Source organism: Trifolium pratense, linkage group LG3 (genome assembly GCF_020283565.1).
Source record: "Trifolium pratense cultivar HEN17-A07 linkage group LG3, ARS_RC_1.1, whole genome shotgun sequence".
NCBI classification, from domain to species: Eukaryota; Viridiplantae; Streptophyta; class Magnoliopsida; order Fabales; family Fabaceae; genus Trifolium; species Trifolium pratense.
In genome coordinates, this window is record NC_060061.1 from 25,121,647 (window position 1) to 25,149,472 (window position 27,826).

Below are 27,826 nucleotides of genomic sequence, written 5' to 3' on the forward strand. Positions count from 1 at the left end.
TCTTCGATTTTTAACAGTTTTAATCGATTGAGAGACCCTAAAATTGATATTTTACACTTTTTCAAGCACCAATCGATTGGGAAAAACTTATATGATGAACCGATCGATTGACACGTCATAAGAATGATATTTTGAACAAGTGTAAACCATTTTAGACACAAAAAACTTTATGTGGATGATTTGCTTGTAACCTCCTAAGTTTTAAAACATTTCTCTCAACAATTAGGACAACTAATGTCTTCAAGCTCAAGATGATCATTCAAAGGCATAGAGAAATAGAAACACAAAACCGAAAGAAATTTGACAACATTAAAACAAAAAACGGTAAAGTATGAACTACAAACTTCCCCTTTTTTATGTTGTCAATCCTTGAAGTGGATTTATTGTGCCCTCTAGAAAGAAAAAGAAAATCTGAAAATGTTACTTCTACAAAATTTCCACAATAACAATTAATTTTTAAATAATTTTATTATTTTTAATAAATTTTGGAGAAATATCTTGAAAATTAAGTGAATAAACTCTAGGTTTGAATTTGTTTTATTATTCACAAAAAAGGAATGAAATTGTGTTATTAAATTTCACAAAAATGTAAATTTGGACGTAATGCAATTCACACCACTATTTTAGGTATACACCACCTTGTATAACCATAATCGGGCCAAACCCAATATTTGTCATTAACCCATTCCTCCTACACTATTTTTTTCATCATTTTGTAACCCTAACTAATGTTATACTCTCTCAACTAGACCCTTACCCGTGCGATGCACGCGTATGATGCGATTATTTTTATTTTACAATTGCATAAAAATGAAATATTAAATATTATCAAAATAATAATAATAATAAAATAGAGTATCTGAGATTCAAAAGATTTATTTTTTAAGGAGAAGTGGTGTGACATTATAAGTGAGTGGTTAAATGAAGAAATATTATTGGTTTAAGGATTATGGTTTACTTTACATGAGTAACAGAATGACTATCTAAAATTTATATATACATGAGTAATATGATATATCTCCGCACAACATATAAATCTATTTCAAAACACACAAAAGATTGAATGAAAAGAGATGTGACAAAATCTAAGTCACACAATTGACATATAAATAGTGACAGAATTAGAAAAACTCAAATAAAACAAATAAAATTAAAGGGTACATACCTTTTAAAAATATTCCAAAGGGACATATGTGAAGAGCATCAACCTCACAGTTCAGTTCGTTTGAGTAAGAGATGATGACCCAAAGCTTAAAATAAAAAATTATAAAAATAAGTATATCAATAAAAAAAAAATGAATAAATAAAAAAGTAAAGGAAAGTAAAACAACTATTACATAATTCAATTAAAAATAAAGTATATATTATTTAATTTGTATCATAATAGAATATGAATACACATATACAGTAACAATTAACTAAACATATAAATGATGTGCAACACAAAAGTTGAATGTATGATCTGCAACAAACAAAAAATGTCAAATTCTCTTAATTTTATTTGTTATGCAAAAATTTAATTTTTGCAAAAAATAAAATAACTACAACAAATCATGGTTCTAGAAAATAACATAAGTATTTATACCTGATGCACAAAAGATGAAGAGGCAAGATAATGGAAAGAGAAATTGCACATATAAGATATGAAAAAATCTATTCTCACATTCAACCGAAAAAACAAATGGTAATCTTGTTAAGCACATGATTGAGCATCAGAGGATGAAAATATTTGTTTCTAACATTCGTAATGGTTAGTTAGGAAAATATGAATAAGATACAAATTAAAACAATTGTAACCTATATATTAAAATATTGGTAGAAGAGTCCAAAAGATGAAAATTGAATGATGACTTAAGAGATGAAAAATATATTACCGGGAGTTACAAAGTTAATTAGTGTGTATTTTTGTATTCTCCTTATTATAATATAGTAAGCAAAAGTTATTATATTCGCCAAAAAAAGTAAAGGTTAAGTAAAGGCTTGAGTGAATGTATATTAAAAAGCCATAAGTATATAAATGTAGAATATGAAAAGTATAGAGATGACATTAATAATAATAATAATAATAATAATAATAATAATAATAATAATAATAATAATAATAATAATAATAATAATAATAATAATAATATAAGTAGAAATGATGTGGCATTGTAGAATGGTTTAATTGAATTTAAATAGATGATGTGGCTAAATGAAACAATTTGATTGATCTAAGTGGATTAGGGTTAGGAGAACTATTTAGGAATTATATATATAGATTCTCTGTTCTCTCTCTTACTCTTCATACACCGCCGCAAGATTTCCTCTAACACCGACCGTGAGCAAGTCTTCTTTGACAAAAAAAAAAACAAAACCTCGTTTTCTTCATCTCCTCAATTGTCTCTATTCTTCTTTGTTACCGAAACATCATTGTCAAAAGCTCCATTTTCGAACACATCTGAGCTATCCCATAGAGTTTCGAATATGTAATACTCATCATATGTACATTCTGTTAGACTGCTTTATTTCATGACGTGGACATTGTTATCGGTGACCACCGTATCAGGAGTCATCACCACCGCAATATTAATATTGATAATGTCATCAACAAAAATACCATGATGATGATGATGATGATGATGAATGCTTATGTTGCTACTTATCATCGTGATCTCCAAGCAGTCTCATCATCCCGCTCACAAGAGCCACCCAATGTCAGAAGATTAACATTGATATGTTTGGGGGCAGCAACAACAAGAATAGGAAGAACAACAAGAAAAATATTGATGATGGAAGAGTCCACAGCATACAATGCCAAAAACATGGACCGCACACATGTCCAATTTAAAACATGCTACTCAGGACATCACAAAAGTATGCTAATCATGTGAAGACAATTCACTACAAGAAACTAATTTGCAATATTGACTTGTCTTCAGTTTCGTTCTTGTAGTCAATTATCTTCACACATGACTAGCATTTTTTTGTGATGGTGTGAGTACCATGTTGCAAATTGGAATGTTTTTGGCATGGTAGGCTGTGGTTCTTCCATCATCAATATTTTTCTTGTTCTTCTTTTTTCTATTATTGTTATAGCTGCCCCCAAACTCATCAACATTGACCGTCTGAGATGGTGGCTCTTGTGAGTGTGATGATGAGCCTGCATGGATATCAAGATGATAAGAAGTAGCATAAACATTCATCGTCGTCATCATCATCATGTTGTTTTTATCGATGACATTATCAGTATTAATATTCTTATTAATTGATAATGATGTTGATAATAACGATATATGTGGATGACCAACTACTACTTACTCCCTCTGATATATCTAGTTTAGATATAGACTTAGATACATTGGTTTTTCAATAACTAGGAATGAAGTGTTTTATAATGGAGTAGCTTAGATTATATTAGAGACACACACTCTTTCTTCCCTCCCTATATGGCTTCACACATGTTAGTTATTCAACAAAAATGGCTTCCCACATGTTATTAGGAACAAATTATAAACAAATAGTTTTCATTCCACCTCTGTGAGTAGTAACTATGTTTCATAACGAACCATTTTATTAAGAACCATTATTCTAAAAATTAATTAAAAAAATCATAATGAACCACAATTGATAATGTGAATAATTTCTCACTTATAAGTACTATTCTGTAATTCACAAACTTAAAAGATTCTCTTCTCTGCCAACCATGTCCTTTCTTGGAACAGATTCTGCAGAGGGAGGCAGGCAGGCAGGCAGGAGAGAAACTAATCAACAGTTACTGCCTCTCCCTCAGTCCCACCAAACACAGACAGACCATCATCATCATCATCATCAAGTTGAATGAATTCAATCAGTATAAGTCATCAAATCCGACGGCTGCCAAGCAGAAGCAATTAACAGTGAAAGATCCTTCCAACCAAGCTTGAGAGAACCATTCTCTTCCACCAAAGTATACCCTCTCCAAGGAAACATCCCCAACAATAAACTGGCTTGTGCAGCCGGGTTACCCCGAAGTGAAACGGGTCGAAATCCGACCCGTTTCAATTCATCTCCCCATCTCTCAACTTTCACTTCGCCAGTCCTCTTTGGCCCACCAACGGCAATAATGTTCCTTATCTCACACCCCAACAGTTGCTGCTCCACCATATGCCTCTCAACACTGTCCACACCTAATCCACCCCCAAGCGCGTCGAACAACGCGCTGTAATAATGCAAAGCTTCCACAAACCTCGCGAGGAAGCTACCAGCGTGGCTAAGATCCTGTTCAACGGTGGTGATTAGTTTTGGCCGAAGCTGACTCAGCAATCTCAACGTTCCTAAATCACTTCCGGTTATATCGTATAAACAATGATGCATCCAGTGAACAACGATTGCTTCGTTTGGTCTAACACCGAGTTGACTCGGTTCCGTTACGCTTCCGATTTTGCCTTCAATTGGATGAAACTCGAACGGAAGGCCGAGTGAACTCGCGAAATCGGCGAGTCTTCTTCCCGTTGATTCTAGAAGCTCTGAAGAAGATCCGAAACCGGTGATTCTAACAGAACGAATTTTCTTGGATCGTGAAGCGAGGATGTGAAACAATCCTGGCCATTGAAGTCCTTGCATGATATCGAGGTCGATGATGTGGATACGATCCTCACCGTCCACAGCTTGGAAAATTGCTTGATTAGCGGTAAAATGAGAAAATTTCACCAACGGTGAAACTGAGTTGTAGGATTGAAACGCGTTGAAGATTCTTTGCGACTGAGTTAGGGTTACCGATTTAGCAGTTAACGGCGAGTAACTACCGAGACAAGAACTCACCACACGCGCTTGTAACGCCTGTGCAAAATAAGCTCCGACGCGCTCCGGCGAAGTTCCAAACGGTGAGGAAAGCTCGGTAATCTCCGGTAACAAGTCGTTAGCGAAATCGAGGTTATCCATGGCAACGCACTCAGCGCATTGAAGCAAAAGCCCTAGGAGTTTCAAACCTGTTGATTCACCTTCGTTTTCAGGTTCGAAGGCCTGTGCTTCCTCGTGTTCTTCGGCTTCCGCCGCCGTGTGCTCGGCGGAGTAGTTAGGTCTTTTGAAAGATGGTTGTTCCTGAAGGGTGGAATCATCGTCGTCATGTTCACGTTCGGCGCGTTTGGCATTCATATTATTATTATTAGGTTTGGAAGTGAGAGGTGGACGAGGGACCAAGCTTTGAAGCATGATCGTGATGATGAGGGAGAAAATTTTGTTGAAGGAATCGAAAACTTTGGAGGAAACTTTTGAGAGAAAAGTGACAAAAATGAGAGGGAAAGACAAAGAAAGTTTGTACAGAAGAGTATGTCAGAAAAGGAGTGTTGAGTTCAGTGTTTGGTGAGAGAGAAAATTCTGAGGAGGAAAATTATTAATGTGAGATGAGATAAAGAAAAGAGACAGAAAGGGTTATGACTTTGTAGCCCAGAAAAGGTTTGGGTGTTATTCTATCTTATCATCTTTGGGTGCTCCGTTTTGTTTTCGCTATGTCTTTACCTTTGTTTTGCATGTAGAAATTGTGTCATTATTTATTATTATAGGCTCATAATGATAGATATTAGAGGTACAGCTGAAACATGTTAATTCGGTTGATAAAAAGTTGATTTATATCTCGTAAAGTTGTCGGTTATTGTAAATATTGGTGTAAGAATCTCGTTGGTCAGTGATCATGAAATATCTCTGGGTGCTATGTAAATCTTGAGGCTTGCTATCCTGATGAGTACTTAAAATTCAACGCATCTAAACTTTCTTCTATAAAAATCGTTAACATATATTCTACGGAGATATGTTAAAAAACTCAATATAAAAATTATGTTAAAGATTGTACATTCAATATTAAAATTTCATTTGTAATTATCTTAATATGTGCCCTTAAAATCATCATCCAAAAGTAGTATTGTATTAAGGATAGATAATTAATTAAGGAAAATTAGTTTACTAATCACGTCATGTTTGGATGTTTGGGACTTTGGGTGTGCCACAAAAATTTAATTTAGTTCTCATCTAATGTTTTGTCCTGTCCTACGAATAGGACAATCAGACAATGATATGTCTCATGTATTGTTTAATTATTGATCATCTTACCAGGATTAGATTAAAATACTCCCTACCTGACCATGACCCTTTATTTGATTATCATTACTTGCATGAGTAGCTTTTCACCTAAATTGCATTTCTCTTTCACAGCACAATTATTACACTACTATCCTAATCTTTTTGCATAAGGAAATGATGACAAATTCTATGATCAACCACTTTAATAAGCCATCTATACTATACTAATCCGAATTGAAAAGAGAAATATGGCTCCAAAGAGAATCCACGAATTGCACTTTTGTCATTATGGGTATCTACGAATACTTAAACGTTCAATTTAGTAGATATCAGATGAATTTATAGCGAATAATTTATAAGTTATTAGTTTTTAGTTTATAGCGAATAAGTTAACTAATTGAATTTGTACTCCCTCTGAATCTGATTTTATATATAAGCAAAAATTGGTTTTGGGTATCTACGACTAGTTAAACGTTCAATTTAGTAGATATCAGATGAATTTATAGCGAATAGTTTACAAGTTACTAGTTTTTAGTTTGGCTTTAATGCAGTTTTGATCCTCCTATTTTGAAAAACCTGAACTTTTGATCCCCCTATTTTAAAACTCAGCACTTTTGATCCCCCTATTTTAGTTTTTTGTTAGTTTTAGTCCTCCACCTCAATTTGGTCAAACTTTTGCTAATGTGTCATGCTCACTGATGACGTGGCATTGTACATGTGGACAACTTGCTATGATGACGTCAGAAAAATTGGTGACACACAATATTTGACCTATAGAGATGCATGTTTTGCAATGGGATTCCTTAAAGATGATCGTGTTTACATCACTGCAATCAAAAGATTGGGGCTCGGGACACTATCTAAGGAAATTGTTTGTCCACATGTACAATGCCACGTCATTAGTGAGCATGACACATAAGCAAAAGTTTGGCCAAATTGAGGTGGGGGACTAAAACTAACAAAAAACTAAAATAGGGGGATCAAAAGTGCTGAGTTTTAAAATAGGGGATCAAAAGTTCAGGTTTTTCAAAATAGGGGGATCAAAACTGCATTAAAGCCTTTTAGTTTATAGCGAATAAGTTAACTAATTGAATTTGTACTCCTCTGAATCTGATTTTATATATAAGCAAAAATTGTTTTTTTTTCGATTCATTGAAGACTATATACATAATTTTTTCAATAAATCTAAAAAGTTAATTTTTGCTTATATATATGAGATCAGAGGGAGCAATGTTTGGTAAAATTAACGATTAAACTAGCTTATAAATATAAAATGACATAAAAATTTTATTTTGAATTAAATATATTTTTACGTAAGATGACAGCCGGTAAAATTGGAAGAAAAAATGATAAGCTAATAAGCTACTTAAAATAGCGTTTGAAAAGCAAGTTATAAACTCTTTTGAAAAAACGGTTACCAGGTCTTTTTAAGTCAAATGAGCTTATAAGCTATACTCCCTCCAGACACAAATATAAGAAAAAAAAACACTTCAAATTTTGGACACAAATATAAGCAAAAGTTAACTACTTTTAAACTAATTAATACTATTATTCCTAATATACCCTTATTTAATCACTTACACTTATTTTCCTTTTCAAAAGTTTATGTGATTTCCAAGGCATAAATCACTTTTCAGAGGGTAATATAGTAAACTAAACTCGTGTTTTGCATTAAATCAAGAAAATTAACTACACTTAACTAAATTTCTTAAACACCGCGTAAACGATTTTTTTCCTTATATTTGTGTCCGGAGGGAGTAAACTCTATACTAGCTTATGTGTTCCCAAACAGAGCCAAAGAAAAGAAAATGAGAGGTATTGAGAAATGTTGTTAATCTCTTTTATGAGTGATACTTGTAGATGAAGATTAGACTCTCAGAAGTTTTTACAACGGTTGTCGAAAAATGCCGTTATACTAGCCGTTGCAGGCGTGTTGAGAAAACTTTAATTTTATTTTTGGTTCTGGAGACCATCGTTGGTTATCCACAGATAGGGATGAACATCATGGATAAACCAAAATAATCGTTCATCATAACCAATCCATAACCAAATATCATAACCGGATATTAAAACTAAATATCACAACCGGTTTGGTTTTCACATAACCGGTTATATCCATAACCACTTTTATGACCGGTTTTTGGTTTAATAATTGGTTTTTTTTCACAACCGGTTTGAGTAATTTCAATTCCAAAGTTTTTTCCGGAAAAAAAATTCTGATATTTTATTCGGAAAATTTTTTGATCTTTTTTCGAGAAAAAGTTTTTGATTCTTTTCAGAGAAAAAGTTCCCGATTGTTTTTGTGAATCAAGTTTCGATTTCAGTTAAAAAAACAATTATGTGTTCCCAAAAAATTTTCAGAGAACAATTATGAGTTTACTCCGGAGGGAGTAAACTCTATAACTAGCTTATGTGTTCCCAAACAGAGCCAAAGAAAAGAAAATGAGAGGTATTGAGAAATGTTGTTAATCTCTTTTATGAGTGATACTTGTAGATGAAGATTAGACTCTCAGAAGTCTTTACAACGGTTGTGAAAAAATGCCGTTATACTAGCCGTTGCAGGCGTGTTGAGAAAACTTTAATTTTATTTTTGGTTCTGGAGACCATCGTTGGTTATCCACAGATAGGGATGAACATCATGGATAAACCAAAATAATCGTTCATCATAACCAAATATCATAACCGGATATTAAAACTAAATATCACAACCGGTTTGGTTTTCACAAAACCGGTTATATCCATAACCACTTTTATAACCAGTTTTTGGTTTAATAATTGGTTTTTTTTCACAACCGGTTTGAGTAATTTCAATTCCAAAGTTTTTTCCGGAAAAAAAATTCTGATATTTTATTCGGAAAATTTTTTTATCTTTTTTCGAGAAAAAGTTTTCGATTCGTTTCAGAGAAAAAGTTCCCGATTGTTTTTGTGAATCAAGTTTCGATTTCAGTTAAAAAAACAATTCCGGAGTTCTTTTCGGAAAAAAATGTCCGATCTTTATTCGGGAAAAAAATTTGATATTTTATTTGAGAAAAAAGTTCCTGATTTTTTACAGAAAAAAGTTTCGATTTTAGATAAAAAACAATTTCGGAATTTTTTCAGAAAAATCTGATATTTATTCGGAAAAAAGTACCCGATTTCACATTAAAACATTTTCGAGTTTTTACCGGAATAAAAGTTTCCGATCTTTTTCGGTAAAAAAATTTTGATTTTAATTTTCGGAAAAAAAGTTCCCGATTTTTTCGGGGAAAAATGTTTCGATTTCAGATAAAAACAATTTCGGAGTTTTTCCTGGAAAAAAGTTTCCGATCTTTTTTCGAGAAAAAATTCCGATATTTTATTCGGAAAAAAAGTTTCTGATATTTTCGGGAAAAAAGTTTCCAATATTTTTTCGGAAAAAAAATTCCCGATTTTTTCAGGGAAAAATGTTTCGATTTTAAAAAAAAAAAAGTTCTGAAAAAGTTGATTTGAATTTGAACTTTGAGAAATTTGGACATAAAATTTGGTTGTGGTTATCCACCAATTGGTTATGGATATCCGAATAAAAAAAAGAATGGGTTTGGTTATAAAACTTAAACATAATTAACCAGTTTTTAAAATTGGATATGGATTTGGTTATGGTTAATCCATGATAATTGGTTAAAATGAGCCAACCTACCCACAGAGTATTTCTTTGATGACAACATGAGAATAATCTTCACTCGCCCGAAGATCAAATAGAGGTTGAACAATACATTTTTTTACTATGAGAGAATCGATCTTGGGAGCCCCCTCGAGTCACATGGCAGGTTACTCCATTGAACCAAGCAGTGTTGGTTGGGAAGCTTGATTCTGACTATGGATTTTGAGATTTGGGTCGTTCTATGAATTCGCCTTGAGCCTAGTCCAGAACACATAACATCGTTGATTATTATTAAAGATTATTGGCTTAAATGCACTTTTGATCCCCCTATTTTTAAAAAAAATGAAATTTTGGTCCCCCTATTTTTAAAACCAACTTTTTAGTCCCCCAATTTTAACTTTTTTTGAGTTTTGATCCCCCATCCCATTTTAGGGCTAATTTTGTTGATGTGACATTGCCATTAATACATATCAGCGTCCACGTGGACAAATTTAATATCCATGTCATTATTTATTTTTAATTCAATAAAACTTATTTTATAAAATATTTTAATTATTAAAATTATAGTATTTTTTAAAAAGAAATCAATCAAAAAATAATTCAAAAACATCAAAAATCACACCAAACAATCCATAGCCCCATTAAAAATATATAATAATGACATGAATATTAAATTTGTCCACATGAATGTTGCCACATCATTAGTTACAAGGCCACATGAACAAAATTAACTCCAAAATGGGATGGGGGATCAAAACTACAAAAAATGAAAATAGGGGGACTAAAAAACTAGTTTTTAAAATAGGGGGACCAAAACTTCATTTTTTTGAAAATAGGGGGACCAAAAGTGCATTTAAGCCAAGATTATTTAAATTTAGTATTTTGATACGAAAATTTTAGTATAGGCAAGGGAGTAAAGGTATAGCATTTAAATGGGTTAGCTGACTCAATCCAATGGACCACATTACATAAACAAATCATATGGGGTCGAAGGTAGTGGTTTGGGAGGGGGAAGAAGTAATTTGTTTTCCTGTTGGTTGAAACATATATTTTATCTATTATGGATGTGGCAAAATTTGGAAGCGAGGATTGGTTTGATAATAACTTTGTGAGAGTGGTGGGGAGTGATGAAAATACTTTATTTTAGAAGGGTTCTTGGTTGGAGGGGGAGATTATGTGTTAGTTTTGATTTTTTTTTTTTTAATAAGATAAATTAACCCACTCAAATTGGTTTTGACCGTTTATTTAGTCTTAGTATCAACAAAAATATTTCAATGGCGGAGATGCAGAGATTCGGTCGGGGTGTTGGAGGAGATCTACTTCTTTCTTTGTGTTGATGGATATCAAAAAGAGGAAATTTTAAAATCTTTTAGTTCCATTTATTCATGTTCAACAGTTTAGTGGTTTTGCCCTTCGTTGCATGCATCTTTTCTGTTTACATAGAAACAACTTAAATAACACAAAACAGAATTAGATGTCTTCTGGAAAAACATTGGGTTCTAGCGTTCGAACCATGTAACTCGTCCGTTCGAATTCTAGAGTTTGGACCAACGAAATGCATGGATATATGATGTATGGTCTAAAACGCACCGATAATTTGTGTGGTCTAAAACACAACGACATTTTATGTTGACTACAATACACAAAAATGTGTACAAATAGATGTGTTTGGTCCATTTTCATTCATAGCACAAAAAATGGACTCTTACCCAGACAAAATGAACTCTCACCTAGCTGCAATCTACTACAACATGGGAAAACCTAATTTGTTAACAATAAATGTCGATGTTACATTGTATGATCCGAAGCATCAACTGGACTAACTTAATGATCATCTCAACTACGGAGATGCAACAAGGGTGGTCGGTGTTGAGTATCTCATACGGGCATGTTAGGTTCGACAACATGAAATTTCGAAACAACGATGATGTGAGAATCATGTTCTCTATCTTCCCTCAGTATAGTACCAAGGGACTTATCGAGTTAGACGTGACCATGTCCAGATTTATTCAAGCTTGATTCGTCCGGGAACTTTTGATGAAATCGCGATCTACATGGTTGAACCCGAGGGAGATGAAGTAATTAATTTAGCTCTTTCGGTCTTGTTTGTGTTTAATTGATGTTTTTATTTGTGTTTATGCTGTTGATCTTGATTTTGATGTACAATGTTGTTGTTATTGATAAGTTCATCTATTCTGCTTCAGTTTCTATAACAAACAAATTTGAACCCTATAAAATACGAATATGGTTCGAACTCTAGGATTGGAACCATGTTTATTTCCTCATAAATTGCATTATTTTCACATTCGAATGCTAAAACAGGAGCAAGGCATTTATGGAAATTCAAGAAGTGCACAATGGTGTAGGACGCGAAAAAAAATTTCACCTAAGGCTAAAATAATAGGGCAATTTGGTTCATCCATCATACCAAACCTATTTTTACAACTCTAGGATAGACGAACGATAGATAAATTAACACATTTAAAACATAGAGGTGCATAGAAATGACCACCAACGAAAATCTTATGCTGATAATGAAGTTCATCCTATATAAGTCAACTTCTAACCAACCAATACATAAAAGTCATGACTTTTACAATAGATATATAAAAGTCAAATTTGTACATTTTACAAAGAAATGAAATGTAATTTTGCTTTTTCTTCTACTATCTTTTATGGGCAAAGACATTACTTAGTGGTATATGAAGCTATTTTGGTCCTACCTAATTTTCTGTTTGGATAGGATAGCTATTGGCTATATATCATGTTGTGTTTATTGTATATGGCCTACACATAATATAAGTCAAAATCTGTGTTTTTCTTTACCTTGTATACAATACAAGTATAGTGGCCTAACTCACTTATGTTTAACACTTTAACCTTTGTTTTTGGAATATCATCATTCGAATATTCACGTGACAAACATTCCAATTGACGGCAAAATCAACTCACATACCCATCCAAAGAAGAACCATTGTTTTCTAAGCCAGCCTGGCTCGCGCCAAATAAATTGCGCCAACCTTTATGTTAGTATGTTGCTTTCAATTTGCATAAAACATTTGTCCTAAAAATGTCAATTTTAATTTTCAAGATAATTTATGTTTCCTTTCTTATTAATTATTATTTTTTGTATGGAGAAAATTCGATTGAGAGAGGAGAACTCACATTGTGTGCCCTACATGTTTCCTGACGTCGACGGAGATTAGTCATCGCTAATGGTGGTAGAAACTTCGTACCAATAACCCAAAAAAATTATTATTTTTATTTTGTATTTATAATAATAAAAATATATCAATAACCAACAAAGATAATTTAGTAGAATCATTATTCACTTTCATATGTACATATATTTTTTAACTTGTATAAGATGATGAAATGCAACATCTTCATTATGAATTAGAGATAATTTTTTTATAATATCGAATTTTAACACAAATTTCACCGCTGATCTTCACGAGTTTAATTTCCATTCAATGTTGGTGTAAGCCTTTTTTAAATTTTAGCACATCATGATAGTGTAAAAAATAGTCACTTTTCACTTTTATTTTGTCAAAAAAAAAAAAAGTACTTTTCACTTTTATCAGGATTTGAACGTGGAACTTTTAACACTTCAACTCCTTTAACTATTAGTTCAAACCAGTTGAACCACTTACCTCTCTATTGTAAATCGAAGCTTGGTGGTACCATATGTTTCCAAATATAAGATTAAAACGTCTAACTACTTCTACTGCTTCTAGCCATTATTCTCTTTGGTCAGTTGTGAAGCCTATTTTGATTGGTCACATAACACATAGACACTTCATGATCGAGAATGCTTGGCGGGTGGAGCCTGCGTGCGACAAGTTTGTTCATCAGTACGTTGACAGAATCACGAAACATTTTAAAGACCGGGTTCTAATTTTTAAAATGGGGCACTTAATAAAAAATAAAGTAAATTTTCTTCGTTAGGGGATCTGTTAACACCCTTAATTGTTTATTCTCTGTTCGGAGGGTTCTCGATACTTATTAAACAAGATGTGAGAGCAAAGGAGAAATTTATGGAACTAAGATTAAAGATTTATAGAAATATTCCGATTATTTCTCATCTTTCTATTGTAAATGACTGTTTCTTATTTTTCAAAGTACTGAATAATGAAGCTCTAACAAAGGAAAATTTTCTATCTGCTTATGATGATGAAGTGTTAGTTCAAGTCATCATTTTCCAAAAATCTAAAATCTATTAGAGTTGTATTGTTGACCAAAATATTAAGCATTCTATTGTTGGTATTCTAGATGTTCAACAAGTGTTAGGAATCAGGAAATATCATATTGGGTAGATGAAGAAAAGAAAGACAAACAAATCAATTATGGAGTAGTAACTAGTAAGTGTCTTTCTCAAACATGAAGATAGCTTCTTATCAAATTTATTTTTCAGTTTATCTCATTATATATCATGAATAAGGGTGTTTGTGGTGCAACCGGCTTTAATGTAAAAAAAATCATCCAATCCAAAATAAAGTCCCACGTGTGATTTAGTTTGGATGTCACTTAAATAAAAAAATTATCTTGTGGGTTTAATTTGGGTTTGGTTTTGAATATTCAAAATAAATTTCTAATATTTCCAATAATACTAATACTATAGCACGATAAAATAATAAATTTGACGTCAAAAATAACATAAAATATACTAAAATATAACATTACAGAATGACAGTTTATGTTTCTAATTACTTTTTTTTCTCCTAATTACGTACTTATGAAGTAGAAATAATATAGACTAAATGAAATTAATAACTATTTAAAAAAAATTAGAAACCACAAAAATAATATATAAATACAATATATCATACTAATAAAAGAATAAATTTGCTTCGAGTAAAAAAGAAAAAAAGAATAAATTTGCTCAAAAAAATAAAATAAAAGAATAAATAAGTATCCATTCAAAATCTAATCCGAGCAATTTTTACAAAAGAACATCCAAAGATTCAGTTTTATACAATTTTCAAAATTTTTATTCGATTTGAATTTGAATTTCCCTAATCATGAGTATCTTTTTGTCCCTTCCTCACTTAGTGATGAGATTGAGAAAATGATGCATCCCTTTTGATGGGATCATAACGAGAAGAAGTATATATACATAGGCTTTCTTGGGATGCACAAGAGTGATGGTGGTTTAGGGTTTAAAAGTGTTGGTGCTTTTAATTTTGCATTGCTCGGTAAAAGGGTTTGGAAGCTTTTGATAGATTCGGGAAGCTTGGTCACAAAGTTATTTGAAGCTAAATATTAATCTAGAAGCGGCTTTCTTGAATCAAACATTGGTCACAACTTAAATTATGTTTGACAAAGTATTTGGGGTGCAAAATTTGACGAGTGAAAATTTTGAATCAACTAACTTTGGATCAAACCGAGCTCTTTGCATGAATGATGTGGAATCTTTAAAAGCAACGAAACAACAAAATTTGGAACAAAATTGAACTTCGCTCCTTTGTTTGTGATCGCGGGATGGCTTTGAAAACAAGTTGGAAGCATGCTCAAGATGTGCATCACACACAAGTTGATCGGTCAATTCAACAAACACACGCACATTGGATTAAGCCTCGACTGCCTCGTATAGGTAGATATAAGTGTAATGTTGATGCCTCCTTCTCTAAAAGCAAAAATAAGGTGTGAAATTGGCATTTGTATCCGTGATTGGTTGACTAATTTGGGTTGTAATTCAAGGCTTCTTTAGTGGTAGGCGGAATCAAAGTATATTGTCGAACAAGTCGGTGTAACAAAAGGTGGAATACCGCAAAGAGAAAGTGTACCTATTAAAAAAGATGTTTTTGTAATTGCTGCATGTTTTCTTAAACCACCCATAAAAACCATATTTTGACTTTTATCCGGAGAATATCCAACAATAGTTTCTATTTGAATATGAAAAATATAATACAAAAAATCTCCAAAAGGCCTCATCTCTAGAAGCTCGGCTCGCGAGGCGTCCCTCTCGCAGTAGGGTTCGGGGCTAACTTCTTATATGTCTCTCTCTATGCATGTCTTTCACACGAAGCACCAATATGCACACCCTTTAAACAATAAAGCATCGCATTGGAGTCCAAATGTGAAGCTCAACCAAACAATAACCCCTCTCTTTTGCCAACTTCAAACCTTAATTATGTTATGACTTATGATTACGACATGTAGTGGTCTTCATCTAATTGATTTAAATATGGGCAATGTTAACTTGTGCACCTATGACACATGATAAGGAGTAATAAATGATGGTTGGTTCCACATTTTTTTTTTAACAAAGGAAAAATTAACTTCAATCAATTAAATATAAAAAAGTTATCAATCGTTAGTTGGTTCAGTGGTGATTGACGCTGAACTTGGTAGGGAGGACCATAGTTCGATCCCCAACAATTGCGAGGGGGCTGGAACCACTTGATGCCGAAACTAACCCCCGAACCAGATTAAACTGGTGGTGAAACTTTTATTTTTTATTTTGCCAAAATTACCCTCACCCTATAACACGACATAATCAATTTGTTTCTCTCCTAACCCGACCCTTTATATAATATTTAAATCATTTATTTTTTTGACGCAATTTAAATCATTTATTAAGCAAATCCTTAATTTGTCCTTCATATAATCCTTAGTTTGTAACATGAACATGTGTAGGTTTTAACTTCTTTTGAATATTTTTATTTAAGCATATACAATTTTTTTAAAAAAATATGATCCACACACAGTAAGGAGTAGATAGGGAATAATAATATTCTTTACACTTTACACCATAGTTCACCAGTTTAGGAAACTGTTCTATAGCTGCCCCAAATACTCATTCCAGATATCAATTGAGAAGAAAAATGGACTCCAAAACAAAACCATCCGCATCCAAATTGTAAAAAAAAAATCCAAACTAAAAACAAAACATTATTCAACTCCCATTTTTTCTGCACACAGGCAAGGGATAGACACAAAAATAAGTTCCCTAACCAACTCAAGACTGAAGTTTGAAACCATGCTTAGAAAGCTTTCAATCTTATAGAAAACCATGAAGAATAAAAAGAAAATCGAAAAGATATATTGGCATTACTAATAACGCTTCCCAAGAATTATGCCGAAGATAATGGATACAATTGCTACTCCAAGGATGAACTTGAAATTTATGACAGGCGAATCCGGGGCAGTTTGAATAGGAGTCTCGGATGAAGATGATGATGCTTGAGCGGCTGTTGTTTCTGACTTTTTCTTGCTCTTCCTTTTAGATGGCGATGAGATGCTAAAGTCTCTGGATTTAACTTCTAACCCGTCTTTCTTATCAACATTCTCCTCACCCTGGAACATCATTAGAAAATCAAAACATGAAATTTTGCTAACAGATTATAACACAACTTCAGTTCAATGATTCCTACGCTAACAAATGTAAATTAGTTTTACAAAAACTTCTGAGCATTACTTACATATGTGATGAGATTGTAAAATATGATTATGCAGTAATCCTAGACCATAATGTTGGAATTTTTCAATTAATGAAGCTTTTTGTTAGGCATGTTTGGGAACTTATGGGAGGATTAATTACCTTGACTGAAATTTTCTCACCACCCTGTTGCAATTTCTGCTCAAAATCTATTACTTGTTTCTGCAGAAGAGAGATTTCCTTTTTCTTAGTTTCAAGTTCCTCCAGAGAATTCTTCAAGGCTGCCTCTAGTTCCACCTTCTGAGATTCTGCTCCTTTCTGCTTTTTTATATTCAAAGAAAACAAAATCAGTATAACACAAATCACTAATATAAGTTATATTTATCTCAATCTCAGCATACAAGAACACCATTGGTAATGAGAAGATTAAGTTCAAATATTAATTGATTTTAGAGTTCGTGCGCACACCTGGTTAGCTACAGTCGCCTGCGCAAGTTGCAACTCTTTCTCAAGTTCTACCACTTTTCCATTCAGCACATTTATTTCATTGACCTTTTGTTCATAATCTTCAAATTTTGAACTCAAATCAATTTCTCTTTGAGAAGCAGCAGCCTGAACACTTCCAACCTGTGAAACATCAGGTTAATCAGCAAAGCTATTTCAACTTACAATTTAGATTTGAAAGATACTTTTGCTTCTCAATTTGCACTTTTTTTACAAGATATATGCACTTTAATACTTTATCTTTACCTCTTCATGTAGTCTAGATTCAGCTTTCGTGAGTTGCGCTTCAATTTCCTGCAGCCGGCTTTGCAATGCAGATTTCTCAGTAATCTCAGTTTTGAGAGTTTCGACCTCAGATTTCAAAGAGTCTTCATTTTTCTGATGATCCTTCAACTTCTCTTCAAGGTCAAGTATCATAGACTCAAGTTGCTTCTTTAAATTCTGATTAGTCCCATCAAGCAAGTTCTTCTCATCAATTAACGAAGATATCTGCTAGTTGATAACATTTCATTGAGATCAATTCTCTACTAACCATGGTTTATACAAAATTACCATTTCATAAAATTGTATTACGTAAATAGCAATAGGCAAAGAAAAGAAAAGTAAAGGAATATCAGTGTTTTTAGTTCGTATTTTGTGTACCTGAGACTTCAATGTCTGCAGTTCTTCACTATGCATTGTCACTAAATCTTCAGCAGCATTTTTGGATGTGAGTATCTCTTTAACTGTTTCCTCCTTCTCGACAACTGCTGCAGAGAGCTTTGACTGTAAATCACTTAATTTTGATTCATAGACGGCTATTTCCTGAACAAGTTTCAGTTTCTCCTCATTTATCTGTCCTTCTAAGGTACTCAGCTTCTCATTCAATTCTTTGGTTTCTGTTTCCTTCTCATTATGCTTCTGCAATGCTTCTTGCAATTGTGATTCGACTTCAAGGATGCGAGCTTCATTGGAAGATTGAATTTCCGCGGATTTTGATTGTACATCATTCAATTCAGCTAGTAAGTTCTTATGAGAAACAAGTTCTTGAGCAGTGACATCCTTCTCCAATAGAGCACTGTTCAATGACTCCTGAAGTTCATCAATCTTGGTTTTCAGTTGAATGTTTGTTCCAACCAGTAATTCATTCTCAGAAAATGACTGTGAAGTCTTGTTCTCAGCTTCAATAATTTGCCTTTTCAAATCTTCATTTTCGGTTTGCAAAGCAGTGACTTTGCTCAAAGTCTCTTCAAATTCATTCTTCAAAGATATAGACTGTTCCCCGGCTCCTGCAATAGTTTCCTCCAAAATTTTGATTTTCTCAAGAAGAGACTGAACCTCAGAATCTTTACTGTTGAATTTCTCTATAGCTTCTTTGAGCTTCTGTTCGGAATCTCTCGTCAGAGATTCATGTAAAGATTCAAGTTCTAAGTTTCTTGCAGCAGTATGCTCCAAGTCTCTTCCTCTCACAGCATGATTTTCTTCACTAGCTTTAAGTTTTTCAATTATCTCACTCTCTCTCAGTTCTGCAGCCTTGAGATCATTTTCAGTGCTTTGCAGCTTAGCTTGTGTAAGATTTAAATCATCCCTCACAATTTCCAATAGGTTTTCTGCCTCAGCAAGCTTCTCACTCAAGCTGTTTAGACCATCTTCTAACTTTTTCTTTTCATCTGTCAAAGCATTTAAAGAATCTTTTACCTCTATTTCCTTTTTATTCGCCGCTTGCAATGTACTTTCAAGGCTTGAGGTTCGCTCTCGAAACACTTCGAGTTCTGATGTCAGATAAGACACATTGTCGAGATGTTTATTGGAATTTTCTTCTGAATCACTACATCTCTTTTCTAATGTGCTTATTTGTTGTTCAAGCTCCTGAATTCTGTATTTCTCTGTTTCAAGTAGCAACTCCAAGTCACTCACTTTCTTTTCAGCACTTTCCGATTTGGAATGAGAGCTCTGAATCAAATCTTCCAGTTCTCGGCTGCGCTCAGTGTACATGGTGGCTCGATCTTCATGCTCAGAACATTTTTCGTTGACTGTCTTCAGCTTCTCCTCCAATTCTGAATTCAGGTTGGATGATTGAATTAAGTCTGATTCAAGTTGACTTATCTTATCCATGTGCTCTTGCAGTAAGCTATTAATAAGATTCTTCTCTTCAGCAGCATCTTTCAATTTCGCGTCGAGATGTGCAATTTTCTCAGAGAATTCAGTCACATCTCTCTCAGCATCATTGGCTTTCAATTGTGCTAAATTTAATTGTTGCTCAAGCTCCACATTCTTCTGCTCTGCCGCTATGAACCGTGTCTCCAGCTCTCTTAGCTGCAATTTTGCTTCTTCTGCAGCTGCATTTGTAGCTTCAATATGTCCCTCAAGCTCAAGACTCCTTTGACTAGCAGTAGCTGCAACAGCTCCAGATTCATGATGAAGATCTTCCAAAGACTTCACCTTCTGCTCAAGCTCTGAATTGTTCGAAAGCGCCTGAGATAAAAGAGAATCTGTTTTATTAAAATTTTCGTCCGAAAGCTTTAGTTTCTTCTCTAAATCAGTGCTCAACTCCTTGAAGTGTTTCGCATTAACGGTTAGATCTTCAACAGTTCCCTCAAGTATTTCTTTCTCTGCTTTAAGCTTAGTCAGCTCCTCTTGTACAGCAACAAACTGTGCTTCTTGACTCTTCAATGCAACTTCTACTGATTCTTTCAACTTTTCCTCCTCCTTCAGTTTCAGCCTCGCACTTTCCAACTCAGAAACTTTTTCCTGTAGCTCTTCTTTTGTAGTTGCAAATAGATTTTGAAGTGCTGACATCTCTTCTTTTAGCTGAGTTTCTGAAGTCTTTTTCAGGTTTAATTCCCCAGTCAACTCGTCTACTAGCGAGTCTCTTGAAGACAGTCTTTGCTCAACTTCCAACAGCTGTGTTTTGGAGAGTGTCAACTCCTCTTGGATGGTAGAGAGTTCTGCAGCAGTTGTTTTAAGTGCTTCTTCTACCTTTTCATTTTCAGCAATCTTATCATTAACTCCCTTCAATTCTTCCTTCAATTTAAGAAGCTCTGCCTGCTTAACTTCTTGACTTTTCAGTGCCTCTTCAAGAGTGCTGAGCTGCAGATTGTATTTATTCTCAGCTTCAATAATCTGCTCCTGCAATTTCTCGTGACTTAGTTCAAGCTCTTCGTTTTTCTTTCCACTTTCTTCAAGTTTATCTTTTGTGTTTGAGATCTCTCCCTTCAGCTGAGAATTTTCATGTTCAGAGGTCTTTAAAGATTCTGCTTGTGTTTTCAGTTCAACCTCAAGTTCCCGAACCTTCTCTTGTGCTTCAAGAAACTCTCTGCTCGGAGGTTCTGAGCTTCTTTCTGTTTTGTGGGACGTATCATCCAACACATTCTCTTCCCTCTCGACTTTAATGAATTCTCCATCAGAGGCATTATCTTCCTCGTCTTTCTTTCCTTCAGCTATTTCCTTAGGCAGCAAGTCTCCATTTGTTTCCTGCAAGAAATCACAAAACAATGATACATATCAGTTTGCACTAAACATTATTTAACCAATATGACTTTTGCTTAATGACTGGATGTAAACATTTGAACCATAGTAAATATGATGTCCTATCCCAAAAAGTGAAATTGAAGTTCCAAGTAATACTACTAGGTTTATTATACTCTTTCAAGTGATCAGCAATTGTCAAAAATAGCTTATAACTTCTATGTTTCATTGTCTCTAATAATCTCAATACGATCACATAGTTAAAGTATATAAATGAGTATACGAAGAAAAACCAGAACATTGACATCTTCATTTGTTTGATTAGTGAGTTTATGGATACTGAAGGAATTTTAAGAAGAAAGTCTTGGGTTCAGTCACCGAAACCTAATGCAATCATTAATTTACTAACATTTGTCTATAAAAAATAGTATACATAATTACTAATTTAGTACCATTTGTTTATAAAAAAGTATTGTATATAGTAAGCAACCACCTAAATAATGAAAGCAAAGAAAATGATACCTTAATGTTAACATCTTTATGATCCGCCTCTTCAACAACCTTTGTCACTGAAACTTCTGAAATGGCTTTTGTATCTTCTTCCATGTTTGCTTCCAATTGACTGTTTTAGAAGAAAAGAAGAAAAATGATTAATGGAGATGTAGTTGGTTAGGATAGACTTGGCAGTCATTGTGGTCTTTGTAGAGATACGTCTCTGACAATCCTTCTAGTGTTACATAATACTAGTATATTATAAATGTCACACTAACAAGTACCCTAATAGCACTCTTTAGCATTTTTCATATTATAAAAGTAAGTCAAAATTGAAGGTATTAAGATTTTCTCCTGTAACAAAAACACACAGTTTCACACTGTTTTCGATCTCGGCTGTCAATCTGAGATTGGGCGATTTAAATTAAAAACTGCGTCTTTTCAGTAACAATGATCTCGCCGTTGATTTATGATCGAACGGAGAATATCAATTACTGCGTGTTACGGTGTGCAAATAATAACAGCAGGGAATCTTTTTCCAAATCAAAGTATCTCAAAATTAAAATATAAATCATTTCATTTTACAAAATTGAAGTAACTCGAAATCACCTATAGCAGAAGTTTACTCAAACACACACTAATTAACTGTGCCTCAAAAGAGTTAGGTCCACAAATATTAATTTTAACTATTCAAAATTGAAGTAACTCAAAATCAACTATAGAAGTTTACTCAAACACACTAATTAACTGTACCTCAAAAGAGTTAGTTGGGTCCACAAATATTAATTTTAACTATTACTAGACATTGTAGCACAACCCTGAAGAGAAACAGAATACCAGTAGTACATAGCAAATGGACCAAAAACTGTTTGTTTATTGCATAAAATCTTCCAAGATCCTTTTAATTACTACAAACATTTTTGGTTACAATAATTACTACATACATGTAATGATGTAAGTTGGACACTGGACTTGGCTCATGTGGATAGGAATATGATAGCATTTTGACAGAAGAATATTTTTATTATTTCTATAATATGACAAAGATAAATAATTTGTTATAAAATATACACCGTCAAATAATGAATTGCAATAATTACAAATCAAATGACATAGATCTTGTCGACAACTTGTGAAAATATTCCAGTATAAAACATTAGTGAAAAGATTATACTAATAATAATAGCAAATATTGACATCCATTTAGTGTCTAATATCAGGAGAAAAATAGATATAGCTACCAACCAAACCCTGTTGCACCGACTACTTAAAACGTGCACCAGAATAAGGTTGACATGAAATAAATACAAATATGACAACAAATGGCATGCATAACTGAGAATTTAAATGAAAAATTCGACATAAGAAAAATAAAAAAGTTGTACCACTATAAATTACTATTAGAAACATGTATGGAAAATGTTACCTTTTATAAATAACACTGACAAAAATATTAATTAATATTCATAAAAAAAAAGTATTTATTAATCAATAATTCTTACAAAATACTCCTATTTTCTATTAGATGTAGTTCACTACAATATACAGACATACACATACACATACTGTATTGTGCTTGTGTGGTGATGACAAAGATGTCACATGGTAGAAGCACGCATGCAGGTCCCACAGTGCTGTTTTACAGCTTGATCTCACACATAAGACATTTCTATGACCACCCCCAAATCCAATGGCCAATACCATAGCTCCTGTTCTTTTCCTTCATGGCTTTGTTTGGGGTACCTATCTTTCCTTTTTCCTATTTTTCTCCTAAAATTAATTCTAGCTTTTTTGACCCAAAGAAGAAAAGAAAAAATCCACCGTTTATTTAATGGGTCATGTTAACATGTGCACCAAGGGCACATGTTAAGCTACCTAAAAAGGAAATATAGCATTTAATGATACAAAATATTTAATGTTTAAAGAGTTGAATTCACAAACTTAACATTTAATGTTTACCACATTTATCTCCTTAACATGTGCCTTTGGTGCACATGTTAACATTCTCCTTATTTAATTTTCCATTCTAATTCTAATCTGGGACGTTGGTTAAGACTTAGACATCATGGGACCCAAAGATCAACATTCATCAAAGAATAAAAATGAATAAACTCGGAATTTGCAAGAATCAACTTTAATTCTTGTGTTTGTGGGTATGAGTGGGTCCACTTTTCATGGTAAGCACGAAGCTACTACTACACCTCTACCAAACTTTTTTGCCTTTTACGGTTTTACCCATTCAGAAATTTCGTTTTTGTAAATCAAATAATCATATTAAGAAAAGTTTTCTTATAGTGGGATATTAAGAAAAGTTAAAACGCGTTAATTTCATACTTTTCATTAGTTATTGGTAAATCATCTGCGCTCTTCACGTTGTTTAGTTTCTTATTTCCTTCTTCTGCAAAATTGTGTATTAAAAAATGGAAATTTACAGATTTTAGTCGACAAAAAAAAAAAATGAACTCCAGTATAAATTAAAAAAAAAAATTGACAAAAGTATAAATTAAATTATGACATATATCTTTTTAATTTTTATTATTTTTAAGAAAATTTCAATTAAAATGGGATCCTCGTTCCTCTCGTTTTGTTCAAAAAAGACAAGTAAAAAGTGAAGGATAGATTCGTGTTTTACAAAAAAATGTAGGGGTAGTTATGAACTTTATGAATAAAAAATTGCCAGCAACATTGATGCTGCCATGATGGCAGAGCTAAGATTCCACAGAAAACACTGTGACAGTGAGAAAACTTTTCTTTCCTTTCAGTATTAAAACTAATTTTCTGACCACTGCCATTTTCCTAAGTTGTTAAGAAATATTAAACTAAATAAGAGAATCATGTACTCTGATTCTCTAATCATGTAGGGATACTCCCTATCCATGGTTTTTTTACCCAAAAGTAAACACATAGTTTTTTTTTTTTTTTATAATGAGCTGGCGATCAAACCCCATAACCTCTAGCATACTCCTCATCACTGGACCAAAGCTGGTGGCTTGTAATTGTATACACATAGTTTTTGGAAACCAAAAAATATATACACTCTTAATTAATTCAATAAAAACCACCAAACGCCTAAAAGCCAAAAGTCAAAAAATCAATTAAATGAAAAGCTCCTAAATTAATTTTATAGAAACGGCTGAGAATACTAGTACTTTTTCACAGAAATGGATCTGATGTAGATGATCAAAAACCATATCATCATTGATCAAAGTATGAACAAATAAAAATCGAATATGACATGATCGCATAATTGATCAACTCCAATAAGAAAATAATATGATCAAGGAAAAAATAACCATTGATCAAGATGACTCTATCATCTATACTATGCACCACAACAGAAAGTAACAAAAACTAGAATCATGAATCATAAATATACAGAGTATCACATAACAGATTCTGAATTCTGATCCATCCGAATAACAATCAATAGTCTCAAAAGATCAAAGATACCAGAAATATTATACGATGCAAAGAATCAAAGCACAGTATCAACTATCAAGTAGATTAATAGAATTAAGCAAATAAAAAATTCAGTGGTAACTGAAAATAGATCAAAGGTTTGAATAAGCCGATTATTTAGTTAATCACGATAAATAAAAAAGGAAAAGAGAGAAAATTCTTGCCTGAGAAAAATTGAATTGCTTTGGATTTTGCTTGAAGAAAACGTTTGAGTGAGAGAGAAAATGAAATTGAGAAAATGAGAGATTGGGGAAAATAATAGTGAAGGTGGAATTTGAAGATGAAGAAATAAAGAGAAAGGGTAGTATATAAGTTGAGAATTCTGTTCTATTTTTTGGTCAAAAAAGTTGAGAAAGTTTTTTTTTTAAATAAAAGAAAGTTGAAAGAAAGAGGAAATTAGAATTGAGATGATGTCTGTGGGTGGGCCCAGTAACAACCAATCCGGCAATAAACGGGCCGGAACGCCGATGATTTACCACCGCTTTTTCATATCAAAAAAATAAAAAATAAAAAATAACTCTCAATTCTCAATCGGATTTTACTTAAATTATAAGAAACAATTATAAATAAAAAATTAAAACACAAGTTATTATGATTTTTTTTAAGAAGGTAAATATATATATATATATATATATATATATATATATATATATATATATATATATATATATATATATATATTAAAAAACTCAAGTTTTGTTAAGACGAGTTAAGAGAATAGCGACTATCAAAGGAACTTTAGAAATATTAATTAAGGCGGCATCGAAATCTATTATAGTCTCATAATTTTAATAATATATACAATCAAAAGAAAGAAAAAAAATATAAGGGAAATAAAAACTTTGGGGACATAAAACTTAACTCAGTAAAGTGTAGGTCAAGTCTAACAGATTATCACCAAACACGAGCATAGTGGACGTCTGCAAGCACCGACCATAGTTTGAAAAATGACGAATGAACCGATCATCAACACGGACCGATTCACATTTCAATAGCCCCTTACAATGAATCACAACAAGTATTTAAGACTCTTTTGAGTCAAACAGTCTTGTTGTGTCAACCTGAGAAAGTGACAAAGATATCAGAGTCATTCTGAAATCCATCAGAAAGATTGATACATATAATTCGACGACAGTGGAGGCAAAGAACCTGCAGATCTCAACAAGCCTGGAAACATGATAATCATAATGAGTTTGATTTTGGAGGGTCACAAAATTAAGAGTATGACTCAATTCTAAAATAGTACTCCCTTCGGTCACTATTATAAACAAAAAAAATATTTTTTAGGTTCATTAAAAAACTGATGTATTTGGTCTATATTATAGTCCGGATACATAAATTTTGCAATGAACCTAAAATGTAATATTTTTATAATAGTGACCAGAAGGAGTATTAGTTTTGAGTAGGGTTGGGAATAGGCCAGGCGGCCTACAGGGGCCTTCGGCCTGGCCTGTATAAGCCTGGTCTGGCCTGGCCTGGTTATTAAAAATGTCAGGCTTAGACTTTGAAAACGGCCTGTTTACATAAATATGTCAGGCTTAGGCTTCTAAAAAGGCCTACGAAGCCTGATAGGGCGGCCTGTTTATAATAATAATTATTTATATCTTATAAAAAAAAATATTATTTATATAAATATTATTAGCTTTTAATTATTGCGACTTTCCGTAATCGTATTTGTTATTTTATTAGTTTTTAATTATTGTGTTAATCATATTATTAGCTTTTTCTTAATGTTGTAGAAATTATAAAAATTTAAATGTGAACTTTTTAAGGCCTGTTTAGCCTATTTAAAAAAAACTATATAGAGAAGTTTTAATGTAACACATGTTTTTAAACAGGCTACAAGGTCAGGCCAGGCAAAAAAAAAAACATTTGATAGGCCACAGGCCAGACTCAGGCCTGAAAAAAAAATCGTAGGCCAGGCTCAGGCCTGGCCTGGCCTGGCCTGTTCCCAACCCTAGTTTTGAGTCAACTTCTTATGAATTAAATCAATTATTTAATAATTATCGATAAATTTATTGTTTACGTAAATTAAGTATAATAATTTATGCATATATAATAATATTAATCGGATGATAGACTTAAAATAAAATAATTGTTGTTACATTGAAAAGATAGAATTACATTTATATTTCAACTATTTTTTTTAGGTAGCCTAGTGGCTAGAAATTTTACCCTTAAAATGTATAAGTGAGTTTTTCGAGGTTAAAACTCCGGCATCTACATATAAAATACAATGTGCCCTTGTTCAAAAAAAATAAAATACAATGTGCCTACAAACTGAACTAAGCTCACATGAACAACTATTTTTCTTTTAAAATATGATATTTATGTCCATAAGCCAAAATTCAATTGACAAATATTGCTAGATTAAAAATATTCACTTAAAAACTCGTAGTATATGTGAATTTCAGTGGAATTTAACATTTCGTCTACATAAAAAAAATGATGTTTATGAGCTCATGAAGTATCTACATAATAACTCAAAGAGTAAAATATATTTTTACTCTCTTTACATATCTTAAATTTCGTTTTTAGTTCCTATAAAAAATTTAAGTAAGGTTTGATCCTTCAAAATATTTGACGTTACAACTATTAATCTCTGCTTTTAAGAAATTCATGTACATTTTTGAATGAGTTTTTTTTTTTTTTATTTATGTACATGATATTATAAGAATCTCTCCCACAAAAATTTAGAATTTTTTTAACAACAGATGAATTAAATATGAATTTTTCAGCGTAAAGAATTTTAAAATTCATATTTAATTCATCCCTCCTTAAAAAAAAACTTTTTGTAAGAGATTTTTTTATAATGTACCACAAAATATGAGTCAGAAAAAAAATTCATATTATAGACATTAGTTTATTTAAAAGTAGAATAAAAAGTT

The 27,826-nt window shown here is 32.6% G+C and overlaps 2 protein-coding genes across 3 annotated transcripts; both read right to left on the minus strand.

Moving 5' to 3' along the window:
• Window positions 1-3,520: 3,520 nt before the first annotated feature.
• Window positions 3,521-5,687, minus strand: LOC123917632 (scarecrow-like protein 23). Its single transcript, XM_045969403.1, has one exon. The coding sequence runs from the start codon at window positions 5,170-5,172 to the stop codon at window positions 3,826-3,828; it is 1,347 nt and encodes a 448-aa protein (XP_045825359.1). The 5' UTR covers window positions 5,173-5,687; the 3' UTR covers window positions 3,521-3,825.
• A 10,685-nt stretch (window positions 5,688-16,372) lies between these two features.
• Window positions 16,373-25,401, minus strand: LOC123917633 (putative leucine-rich repeat-containing protein DDB_G0290503). 2 transcript variants are annotated; one of them, XM_045969405.1, is made up of 7 exons: window positions 25,103-25,401; window positions 21,510-21,609; window positions 18,183-20,993; window positions 17,787-18,029; window positions 17,505-17,663; window positions 17,199-17,354; window positions 16,373-16,954 (listed from the first exon to the last, which is right to left on the minus strand). In XM_045969405.1, exons 2-7 carry the CDS (start codon window positions 21,591-21,593, stop codon window positions 16,712-16,714), a joined length of 3,696 nt encoding a protein of 1,231 aa, XP_045825361.1. In that variant the 5' UTR covers window positions 21,594-21,609; window positions 25,103-25,401; the 3' UTR covers window positions 16,373-16,711. The 2 variants fall into 2 exon arrangements, with proteins under 2 accessions (XP_045825361.1, XP_045825360.1); XM_045969404.1 differs by having other exon boundaries at window positions 17,199-17,357; window positions 25,103-25,360.
• Between the last annotated feature and the right edge of the window lie 2,425 nt (window positions 25,402-27,826).